The following is a 13,294-nucleotide window of genomic DNA, read 5'->3' as shown; positions in this document are numbered from 1 at the left end:
GACGAGAGATTTTGGATTTTTTTCTAAAATTCTAAGCATGCCTTCTCTTTGCACTCGTCCTGAACATGCATGAAATATTTGCCACTGGACGTTAAGCAATCGACAATTAACCCCAACGGTAGAATTAAGAATCTTTAATTCTATCGAAACAAATTGCAAGTTAGAAAATTCGATACTTTTCTAGACACTTTACTATGGTGCCAATAAGCATTTACATTTGTTTGGCTTTCTCAGCAAATTGCAATCATAGATGTCTGATGGTGAGGTTTATGTCTTTATACACAGTGGAACTTGCTAAGAAACACCAATGAATGTCAAATGTACACGTAAAAAATCTCTTATTTAACCTCTATTGTTATTCCAGGTGTACTTAAAAAAAAATTCTTGAAGAATGAGATTTTTACGCCAAGTATATGAAATTCTATTAATAACTTGTCAAGATTTTTCAGGAGGATAATCAACCCTTAACAGACTAAAAAGAAACACAAACCTATTGACCTAGAGCTATCTGTCAATATGATTATAAAAAATGAAAAAAAAAATGTTTTAAAAAATACCTTGACCCGTTTAGAGCCCCACAGGATGCCAGAAAAACCATGTACTCGGCACGTGTGTCAATCAGCATGACTTACTGATAACTCACGATCTTGGCATTCTTCCCAGGTATCTTGGCATGCTTGTATTATGTGTTATTATATTTATCTGTCATTATGATGATAGAAAAACTTCTGTTTGCACTCTGACAAAGGCCGCAGATGGTTTTAGTTCAGAACTTTATTGGTACAGCTTTTATCCGTTATTCCTGTAGATGTACTGTCCCAAGAGAGATGTTCTGATGCATCATAAGAGTATTGTTTCTAGTGACATGCCTTTTGTATTCTTAAGAACATTCCAACAGGTTTTGATTATTATAACATGCGCTAGCTTATTAAAACACAACCATGGAAATTACCTGCAGATCTTGCTAAGAATAAGATTAAGTACGAAAGACCAGGGGCCGGTAACAAGAAGCATTCTTATGTCTTACGAATGTCTAAAGGGCGTCTTAAGGTTTATGAATGTAACAAGACCCAGCCTCAGACCTATCTTAGAATGATTGACAGCCCTTAATGCTTTAAAAAAAGTGCATGATTTAAGAACGATTTTTAAGTCTTCCTTAAAGCGATCTTACTAATTCCGGTAACACAAAATCATTCTTAAATTTTGGTCAGTTATTAAGTGTTCTTAAAACAAGCTTAGGAACTTAGGGTTGTACCAAGAACAATTCGCAATAGCTTCACTTGATATTTTTTATAAGAGTGGTCCCGACTACTCTTAGCTGTACATGCACTTGGTAAAAATCGAACAATATGCTTTAAAAAGTTAATGCGTGAACCTTAGAACTTTTTTTATTCCAAGTATTAATTCATCTGAATAGGAAATTATATGTCAGTGTTTTCTTGGCCATGTGTGTGAAGGATGGTAGTTTCTCTTTATTATAAATCCTTACAAATTTTGCTTGTTGAGTGAAGTGTTAAATATAACGCAAGGAGAAATTTGTGACCTTTTTTTTCAATTTTAAACCAAGAGTTCCAAATGGTGAAGTTTAAATCACCACTTCTTAAATTTTACGGAAGCCATCATAAGTTGTTTGACCGTAATGGAATATCCGTTATACAGATGGTGTCAGATATGTTCATTATATCGTAACTACAGTCCCATTCCTTTTTCACGAATTTGATCTAACCAATTAGAATATAGTTAACCGTAATATAATGAGCAACACGATGGGCGCCACACGTGGAGCAGAATCTGCTTACCCTTCCAGATCATCCGAAATCATCCCAAGTTTTTAATGGGTTTCGTGTTGCTGTTATACACTTATTTTTTACATTTTTGCCTATTGAGTCTGTTTTGTTCACGCATTGTTATCAATTTAATGGAATTTGATAAGACTGTCATACAAGTGAGAGGTTTAGCTCTTCAAACCAGGTTCAACCCATAATTTTTTTACACTTTGTAAATGCCTGTAACAAGTCAGGAATATGACATGTGTCTTAATATCATTTTATTTTGCCATTTGTTAAGGGACTTTTCGTCTCAGACATTTTTTGTATTGTCTTACAGTCTCCGTCTGACAGACGATGTTTTTCAAAATGAAATCGTCTATGTTAAATTAAGAATGGAACCCAACTTATCATACTGACGTGGTGTGCACTTTTAATATGATTGCTTTCGGATGGGATTCCCTTGAAAACGGGAAAATGGGATGATCGACAACACAAAATCTGCAGTTAAAATTGGAAAGGAAAATAATTAAAAACATGTTCAGTTATACATTTCAAAGATTTTAGTGTCTTGTATATTTGTATAGTTGCGGTATTTGAAAAAAGGAGAGCCATTAGTGTCAAACAAACAAAAATGCTATATCAATTTGGTAACGCTCGAAATCACAAGATTTGTATGCTAAAGATATAAAACTCCTTTTGAATAAACATGCTTGATCACAAAAGACAAACTCATTCGACAATCTATAACAGCGGATAAAGTTAGTTCCCTTGAACTATTCAGATATCACTTCCGGTCTATCATTCGAATTCACGTCAACACTTTCTTTAACCATGATGAAGTTTCAATAGAATATTGAAAATTTGCATGTTTGTTAATGTAAAATTTCAAGTTGCATGAATATGCATTTCATATTAACCAATTGATTTCTGTATTGACAGATTGAAATACAATTTGCTTTCAATTTAGAATGGTGTTTTTTTGCCGGATCATTTAGATATATGAAATATCCCGCAAACACTCCTTTCCTGTATCATAAGCGCATCAAATGAGACTATAAAGTATCTTCATTCGTCACAGCATATTTTTGAGATCCCATAGAAACTGCTAATCGTTATGTTATTTCAGCATTATCATTTAAAAAAAAATGGCGACTATCACAATGTAATTGCTTTATCACGCTAAGACTGTTGTGAGTGTGTATGCTAGTGCATTTTACTACACAAATTTATTTTCAAGCACCCTCACCTGGCATACTTCATGCTACGCTTTGACAAGTACTTTTCCCATCGGTGGAAATATTTTTTTCTTCCTTTCTTTCTCGTTCCATGTTGAGTTATTATTTTCCTTTAAAATTTGTTTTTCACGGAGTTTAACTTTAAATGACCCAACTGTAATGATATAATCAAACCCTCAAAATCATTCCAATGTTTTAATTTTTCTTTTATTTTTAATTAAGTTTGGTATCAACAAGGCCTTGGGAATGGTTATGAAGACCAGGTGAACGGTGCTAGCAGTAGTGAGTTTCCCTTTCTTAATTTTGCATACTTTTGATGTAATTTGCATACTTTTATGTACTTTTGCATACTGTGGTGTAATTTGCATACTCTAGTAGAATAACATTGCTTAGTGTATTAGTGTTAACAACATCTGTTTGTGTTGTTTCTTACGGTATACAATTACTTTTTCATATACATAAGTTACCAATATTCCCCGTCTTGCACTTGTTGTAATGAGACAACATGAAAAGCATGCTTGTTTGGTTTCAACCTTGTTTGTAAATTTTGTAAGTTTTATGCTTTTATGAATTCAAAATACTGTATTTAAGCATGAAAACTCGCTATCTCATTTAATTTGATTCGTTTTAAATTCAAGGATTCATTCAGATCTTATATCTACAGGAATTCATGTATTTAAAAGATGGAGCCATACTTTATAAATAAAAAAAATATGAACTAATAAATACTAGTATATAAGCTTTAATATTTACCTTTTCGAAAGAACTGTAAACAAATAATAATAGTTTAAATATGAAATGAAAGCATGTTATTAGACAATAATAAATCCCCCATACAAAGAGAGATGCTTTCATGCTACAAATATATATATTCCAATGAACAAGTACTAGCTCTGGTTTTTTTAAATGATTCATGCAGAAATGTAATTTCGTTTAAATATTCATTTTTGAAATACAACGTATTATGTCATGGGATGGATAGCCGGAAATATATGGGCATAAAGTCAAACTTGTATTATATGTTATTTTAATTTCTACAACACGATCAAAGGTTTCAAACTACAAACATTGATTTGTAGTTCTGTTAAACAATTCATTATGCCTCTACATAATGAAAGAATCGATTCATACTCGACAATGCCTCGGGGAATATTTTTTTTCTTCATGCAACTACATATCACCGCATTGTTGAGTTCATTATTACACTTGGAAACAAGAATTCCATCGGTGAATAAAAGCTGTGAAAAAAGCTTCCGATAAACCCGATAATCAGTTGTTGACATCTCATCTGTACTGCGGAATAATTATGGAACACGATAAAATAGATCTTCCATTCTCTGATCAATCATGACCACTTGTTATCTTATTGATCTTTTTGGTTGGTGATCTAATTTAAACAATTTAGGCTAAATTATTCAAAACACATTAGACTTATAAGTCATAAATTGTCAATATAAGTCTTGACAGGAAAGTATATTGTCATATATATCGATTCCATCTCTTTGTGTATTTAAAGTTGAAGCACTGAGGATTATAAACATGCTAAAGTTAAATACAGACAATTTATATAAATGCCTAAGAATGTAACTTTAATGCGGAAATGAGTGTTATGAAAATAGCTGTCATATATTCAATCTACGCACTCAACAAAACACATAACATTTATAGAATTTATAGTATTCTCGGAGAGCTTAAAAGTTAATTGGATTAGAGCAGCTGAATGAAATGAAGCATGAAAATAGATATATGAACGTAAATGCGACCTGGTGTACAATGTACTCTTTCAGAAGGCCATCTATGGCGCGGAATCAGGGTCAAAAATACTTATTTACGTATAAACATAATTATTTCTGTATATACGGAATTCTATTTATGTATATACGTAATCTAATGCAATTATTTATTTTGTAACAATTGTTCTGATTGGATATATATAAAATACTCTATCTCCTTGTTTGTAACTAAGGAAGCCGACATTTTGAATTTCGGAATGTATTGACATGTTATTTCTACAATAATAAACAAAAAACTCACTTGTTGCGCCTAATGATCTTCTTTTTATCAAATTGTATTACATTCTGAAGCGGCACAGAAGCCAGAAAACGGCCGGTGTTTATGTTTGACGCCGGAAGCATACATGTACCTATGACATCACCTAGTGTAGGGACCAAAGAACATAACATCTTTTCGCGGAATTTTCTTTAATGAACATTTTACACTGAAATAATGATTGAAATTTAATTATAAACTTGTTTTGCATTAGAATAGAGATAACTGTATTGTATTTGAAGCTTTGCGAACGTCCATCGGTAGTTTTACTGTCGCAAATACCCGTTTACCTGTCTCCGCTCCGCGTCGCCAGGTAAACTAAATTTGCGACAGTAAAACTACCGATGGACGTCCTTAAAGCTTCAAATACAATACAGTTATCTCTTAAATGGAATTCCGTATATACGTCAATCGAATTCTGTATATACAGAAATAATTACGTATATACGTAACTCGACCTCGAATTCTGTATATACATAAATCGAATTCCGTATATACAGAAATAATTATGTATATACGTTAACAATAATGTATATACAGAAATAATAACGTATATACAGAAATATTTGTGTAAAGACAGAAAGATAGTATTTCTGTATATACAGAATTCGATTAACGTATATACGTAATTATTTCTGTATATACAGAATTCGATTTACGTATATACGTAAATAGAATTCCGTTTATACAGAAATACTATCTTTCTGTCTTTACACAAATATTTCTGTATATACGTTATTATTTCTGTATATACGTTATTCGATTTCTGTATATCCGTTATTATTTCTGTATATACGTAATTCGATTTCTGTATATACGTTATTCGATTTCTGTGTATACGGAGGTTGTCGATTTCATGTCAATTTCATTAGCAACGCCACGTGGCTTCATAGTTTCTAGCGATAATTTTCCATCTCAAGCGAGTAGCATGATATAAAAAATTATCACAAAAAAAGATCAAAGGAAAAATGCACAAAATAGCTATAAACGTTATTATTTTTGTATATACGTAAATCAAATTATGTATATACACAAAGAAGTATTTTGACCCTGATTTCGCGCCATAGCCATCAAATTAATTTGCATATTTTTAAAAGTTTACACTTTTATATATGCAATCAACACAGCTTAAAATTAACCGATATATTGCATAATTGTTAGTCTTTAGTTTCTTGTCATGATGGATGAAAACTTAAGGTGTTTGACATGAAATTAAAATTATATAAATTCCCAAATTCAAGCTTTTCTTTGATGATATTATTTTCAGTCTTTTTATTATTTCTAGTAAATAAACAATAAAAATCCAAAAGGCCAAACTGTTTTCAATTTCTTTTCATTGTTCTATTGTATAAGATGGTAAAAATTTGTTAGGCATTTTCTTTACTGGAGGAAGGCCAGGGAAACTTGGACTGCCACTGTAAAATGAGATTTGATTGGTACAGACATTTTGAATTGTAATAGGCCTCTTATACGGACCCCCTTAAAGAGTTGTTGCAAGAGTTCTTAACGCTTTCGTTATATAAAGACTGATTTTTTTAGAATACACAAAGTCAGTTATTTACATCCTTCCCCTACATTGAAAATACCAAAATAATTTTTTGGCCTGTATTTATATAGCATAAATGGTATGATTAAAACGAGAGATACTGACTAGTATGTAGTATATAAACAAAGATTTACAGCTCCTATAATAGCATGCAACGAAAACATTTGATTAATTTGCTAGCTATGTTTGTTTGGATGTTTGTAAACAACAGGTAAATAGTCTGTTTTAGTCTGTTCACTGGAATTTGATTGGACAATTAACATTAATTTCATTTCATGTCAATTTTTATTGTCCAATCAATTCCCAGTATATACAAAACAGACTGAAACTCCGCCTACCTATTGTTTGCAAACATCCAAGCAAACATAGAAAGCAAGTTGATCAAAGGTTTGCTTTGCATGCTTTTATAGAAGAGCTGTAAGTGTTCTTTAAAATCTTTGTGCACGTGAACGTAAGAAACAGATCAAAATGAGGCTTCAGTAGTTTGCCGATTTTCAAATCTCCGTAATTTGCGCCCAAGAAGAGACACATTAAAGTAACAAACAAAAACTCAGAGAACCGCATGCACTCAAACAAGAACAAGACTGGAAACGTCGACAGGCCAATCGTCTCCTGCTAAAGCGTGTACTGATTTATAAACCATGCAAACACACAAGAAGTCGAGTCTGATATGCATAAAACTACTTAAGTTAAGGTTTGTTCCGAACGGACGAATTTTTCTATATACATAAAATGAGAATGGAAATGGGGAATGTGTCAAAGAGACAACAACCCGATCAAATAAAAAACATGTCTTACGATGAATTTGTACTACGCTTGGATATCTAAACTTAAATGGTTTAAATGGTTTTATGTATATCAGCCCTGAAGCTAAGTTTTACTAGTATATGGATACTTCTTATAACATGAGCATCACGACGGGTGCCACATGTCGAGCAGGATCTGCTTACCCTTCCGGAGTACCTGAGATCACCTCTATACTAGTTTGTTAAGTGTCTTTGTCTATTGTTAATTATTTGTTTGTTGGGGGATGCTTATATCAAAGTTAAACACTGTCTTATATTTTTAGCATGCATCAGTATATCTTGTGTTTAAATAATATAATAGTTTTAAGGAACATAAAATAATACGTTACATTTATATTTGACAGGTACATATCAGGGACAATGGTTAAGAGGAATGAGACACGGTTATGGTGTACGACAAAGTGTTCCCTATGGCCTGGCCTCATATTATCGTCCAAAAGCATTACGAGCTTCATTGACATCCCTACGCAGCGAAAATGAGGATGAAATGGTAGTTAAAAGTCGTGATAAAAAACTTGACGAAAGTCGAGGGGGATTTGTCCTCAAAGCTAAAAGTGATGAAACTCCCCCAGCACGTCGAAAGTCAATTTTTGATAAACAGGGCCGCACTAGTTTACGTAAAACACTCATGTCTGGATTAAAACTCAAGAAACAAAAAAGCACCGGAGATATAAACGATTCACCAAAACGTCAAACGGGTTCCGTACGGAGCACGATCAGTAGTATAAGTCATGTTAGTGCCGATTCAACACAATCAGGGATGACAAATGCCTCCATGTACACAGATAGTAATCTTTCTTTTGTTAGTCAAGATGATATTACTGATGTTAATGTCACAGAAACGTATATGGGAGAATGGAAAAATGATAAACGCTCTGGTTTTGGCGTAAGTGAACGATCCGATGGGCTACGATACGAAGGAGAGTGGATAAATAATAAAAAATACGGTTACGGAGTGACTACGTTTAAAGATGGCACCAGAGAAGAAGGAAAATATAAAAACAATGTGTTAATATCGTCAGGAAAGAAAAATAAGTTATTTTTAATTCGGACTTCCAAATTACGTGAACGGGTAGACAATGCAGTTTTATCAGCTCAAAGAGCAGCACAAATAGCACTACAAAAAGCTGACATAGCTATTACTAGGTGAGTTATAAGCCATATAGATATACAAAACTTATTTGTAATTACGTGGTTTTCAAAGTATTCTTTTAAGCTTGACATATTTTCAGCGCCTGGTCAATAGCAGCACCAGAAAGTCCAGGTTAAATACATCTTTCATCCTTACATGGAATACATCACAATTGTTCTGTATATTTCCTCCAGACAGTGGAGGAAAGATACAAACAACAACAATTCCAATACCTAGGCAATAAAGAAGTTCCGAGATGATCTGTTGTACTGGTTTTTTGGTTTTATGGACTGGGTTTTTGGTCTTATGTACCATAGTTTGTTTGAAATTCCATTGAAAAGGTATCAGGGTATCAACACTTATATACATATGTCACATGTTAATGTATATTTGGGATCAACAATATGTCCTTTGCATGAATAGAGCAACCAACATATATAATTAATGTCATCTAAACATAAGTTTTCAACCGGATCCTGTATATTTTTTAGGGGGAAACTCATTCCATCTGCTTTGAGTAAGATAGATAATTGTTAACATTGAAACAACCAGTATTTTCCATTTGTATAAATACATGGCAAACATTAAACTCCGATAAAACTGAAACTGGATATATATCTTCTAAATAAGGATTTGTTTGTGTGCTCTTCGTCTGTCATGCATGTAAGCGCTGTACGCTTGACCGTAATTGGACACAAAATTGGCAATTTGTTTATCATTCCTTATTTGTCTTATTATCTTAATATAAGAAGAAGACACATCGATTGGGATAAACAAAATACAAGCTAAATAAAAGCAGACAGCAGTGGCGGATCTAGAAATTTTCATAAGTGGGGACCAACTGACTGACCTAAGAGGGGGCCCGCTCCAGTCACGCTTCAGTGATTCCCTATATAAGCAACCAATTTTTTTCCCAAAAAAGGGGGAGGGGCGGGTCCCCTGGGCCCCCCTCTAAATCCGCCTCTGGACAGCAACATTGCCAGAAAAGGTAAATGAAAAAAGACAATCAGCACTACACAGAAAACTATAGAGCAACACGAACATACATAAAATCGATTCAGTTGTTCTTGAATCTATTCCTGTCTCTCTAGTGACACCCGCAATGTTTCTCTTTGTTAAAATATAACATTGAGTCGTATTAGTTGGGTATGCATTATAAGAGCAAACTGGCACAAACATGATTTTTGTCAAACAATAAACAACACCAATTTTAACCCATCGGCACATCATCATGGTAAATTGTCTTATCTTATCCTTAACTTGATTGAACGTGAAAGTTTAAGATAAATAGATAGTTTCCAGGACAAAAATTGAAATACAAGTAGACATTTTAAATTTACCGATTTAGTTCCTGGGTGAAAGGGGAATGTAGTGCCTTATAGAACGATGATGTTTACTCGTTTGCAGAACTTAAAGTAAATAGAGAGAAATTTGAAAGATCCGCAAACAAAACTCAATTTGGTTGAAATCGTTAATCGGACCCTTTAAAAAGTTATTGTCCTTGGTTGATTGCTTGATGGCTGCTTAATATCCAGTGTGGTTTATTGTCCTTAAATAATAACTTTACTATATGTGTGCATTTTTTGAAGGAACCATACTTAGATAGTGAACATTTCTAGATTGCAAAGATTTTAAGAGATTGTGAAGATGTTAAGCACAATAAGATCTTCAAATAAGTTAATATTGCAGAAATATTAAATTGACTCAGTATCTATAGGAGTTATTGCATCTGATTTCTTTTTAAGAGACGAGATAGTTGGTCTTCTACTGAACCTCCAACCTGGAGGGCTAGAGGATTTGTAATTAAGATCCCATTCCTTAAGAACAGTTGCCAAACAAGGCTTACGAGTCATGAGCTGTCCGTTTTGTTCGAGTTGTCTCTCTTAGATAGGTTGCCTTGCTGGGCTAATGACTCCTATCTAACCAAACTATTTACCCAAAGCTATAGCAGAGGTTGGTGAGAGCTAGCGTCTATCCGCACACTGAATCATTAGTGCCCTTGCTGCTCTGAGATTCCCAAGCAGTTCAGCCTGACCTCGAAAGATGTCAGTTACCAGTGTTACCAACGGGGAAAATACAAAAATTGAATTATTTGGATTCTGTAATATGCTAAATTTAACCACGTATTTAGATTTTGAATATTGGACCTTAAATGGTAAATGTTTAATTTCAAATTTTTAAGTTCTTAGACCGTATTTATTCATGATTTTATGTCAGAAACCTATATTGTGTCAAATGCAGTTTTACAAAAAAATCCCAATTCAGAGTTGTATCAAGTTTGAATGATGTGTCATACCAGTTAACCCGACTAGAGTCTGAATTCATTATCCCTTCTATTGGACTGATTGATTGTTTTTTTTTGTGTTCAACACCACTTCCGGTCTTCTTTTATTCCTGGAGAGAAACGCCAACATCTCAGTGTTAGCTCACTAGTGCACAGACACTATAGATGAACAAATTAGACCACTCGGCCACCGAGGCCCCATCCGTTCGGGACTGCCTTATGTCTTACAATTCCAACTGACAGGTGCGGATCCAGGAATTAAAAAAAAGTGGGAGAACCTTAGCCAAACCAACGTTTGCGAGAAGCGTAACTTGTAAAAACCTATACAATTATTCTACGCGAAGCTCCTTAAGCTCTCCTCCCACTCATAAATCCGAATCTGACAGGTTTCAATATGTTTGTCATTTTGACGTCATTTATACCTAGATCTGGCAAATTTAAACTGTCAATAGTTTATATAACCTATCTGAAATTTGACATAAAACTAAAAGTATGCAAATTAAACTATTTGCACCATTAGTTCAATATTTAAAACTATTGTCTTTGTCTTTCTATCACGTTTTCTTTGTTATTTTATCTGTACCAGATATAATCACTGATATGCATATCGGATAAGAGTGGTGGTTTTGGCGTTTTATTCAAGTCTAAAAATAAAGAATAGTTCGAACAAACTATATATTGTATGATATATTTTAAGAATTGAATGCTTCTTTTTGTAAATTTATTGGGGTGTAAAAGCGTTGACCGAAGTACATTTTGTATGAAGCGCGGAAGCGCGTCATTCTAAAAATGTACGCACAGTCAACGCTTTTACAACCCTATAAAGTTACAAAAAGAAGCATTCAATACTTATAATTACATTTTAATGATACATTTTTTAGCTATGATCATGAAAACACGAATTTTATATATTTTATTATTTAATTCACCTGTGCACGTTATTGTTGGAGCACGTGTTATCATGAATGAAAAGTTGTATTGAGCAATGCAACTGCTTACGGAATAACAAGTGATGTGCAGTTAGCCAATCAGAATAAAATATTATAATGAAACATACATCTAATGTAATTATTGACAGGTAAATCACATTTCTTTCACGAGCAGTGTCATTTGTATAGTACGCCCAGCGGTTGAGTTTAGTTCGAAAGAACTCTTAATTTTTACTGCATATGTTCCATGTGTTTCTAGTAAAGTACAAGATACATACGGACACATGTGAAGACCTGTTGGTGACCTTCTGCTGTTGTCTGTTCTATGGTCGGGTTGTTGTCTCTTTGACACATTCTCCTTTCCCATTCTCAATTTTATTGATTAATTGAATGTTGCATGACGTCCAGTGGTAAAAAATATACAGAAAAAGGTCCTCCCTCCCTTCATTAGCATGGTATACTATCTACTGCATATCTGTACCAAAGTCAGCAAATTGTCACGATCGTCAAAATATTATACACCTTTAAAAGGTGCATGTTTTATCTAAGCGTTTGAAAAAAGATTTCTTTTTTCTAATGGGGATGAAATTTGAGATTCTATTAGGAAATAAGTAAGATCCACAAGTTCGGTATGTGTCGAAAAACACTGATTTGAATTTAAACAAAGGAGATGTGGTATGATTGCCAATGAGAAAATTATTCACGCGGTACCGAATGAAGTGGATTTAACTCATTATAGGCCATCATAAGGCCTTCAACAATGAGAAAACCCCATACCGTATAGCCCGACATGAAAAATGTGAAACAATTCAAACGAAAAACAAATATAACAGACATGAACCAACAGTAAACACTGAACTATATGGTACTGGCTTGGGACAGGCACATACAGAGTGTGGCAGGGTTAAGCTATTTGTGAACGCCTATAAAACCTTCTCATAACCCAGGACAATATTGAGCAATTATGCGACAACTTCACAATATATATACTTTATGAAAAGAAAAAGATCTGACATATATAGGAATGAGACAACTATCTTCACAAAGACCTATGAACAAAAATGTAATAACTTAAGGTCATCATATAAGGCCTTCAAATATGAACAAAATCCATAACTTATAGTAAGCTTTTAACGGCCCCGTAATACAAAATGTGAACTAGTACAACAGAAAAAAAATAAAGGGCCTGAGTTAAAGTATTAACATTGAAAGAAAAACAATTATGACAGACAACAACACTGGACTATATGCTCATGGCTTGAGAAAGGTACACACACAACATGTCGGTAAACAGAAACCTCGTTTTTTATGATATCTTTGAGAGCAATGCACGTGAAGATATATCTTAATATTAGAAACATATTGAATGCAGCATTTTAAGACCCCCAACATCCGAGCACCCCAAACAGAAAACAAATACAATAGAGGTAAAATAACTGAGTTTTTTGTCAAGAAAAGGTCCTATAGTTTCTAGTTCTAGTTCTCGGGAGCGCCCCCTTTTAACAACAAAATCTAACTCTGCGGTTGATGCATACGCAGGTAAA

At 33.6% G+C, this 13,294-nt stretch overlaps 1 protein-coding gene across 3 annotated transcripts in view; it reads left to right on the top strand.

Moving 5' to 3' along the window:
• LOC139523983 (junctophilin-1-like) overlaps positions 1–13,294 on the top strand; it is a 44,379-nt gene that overhangs the window by 19,586 nt on the left and 11,499 nt on the right. For 2 of the 3 annotated variants that reach the window (XM_071318480.1, XM_071318479.1), the window contains 2 exons: positions 3,227–3,286; positions 7,750–8,551. In XM_071318480.1, coding sequence (XP_071174581.1) covers positions 3,227–3,286; positions 7,750–8,551 — 862 coding nt within the window. The remainder of the gene's footprint in view (positions 1–3,226; positions 3,287–7,749; positions 8,552–13,294) is intronic. The other variant, XM_071318481.1, reaches the window with a different exon arrangement.

Source organism: Mytilus edulis, chromosome 5 (genome assembly GCF_963676685.1).
Source record: "Mytilus edulis chromosome 5, xbMytEdul2.2, whole genome shotgun sequence".
Taxonomy (NCBI): Eukaryota; Metazoa; Mollusca; class Bivalvia; order Mytilida; family Mytilidae; genus Mytilus; species Mytilus edulis.
This window is presented reverse-complemented; position numbering and strand designations above follow the sequence as displayed.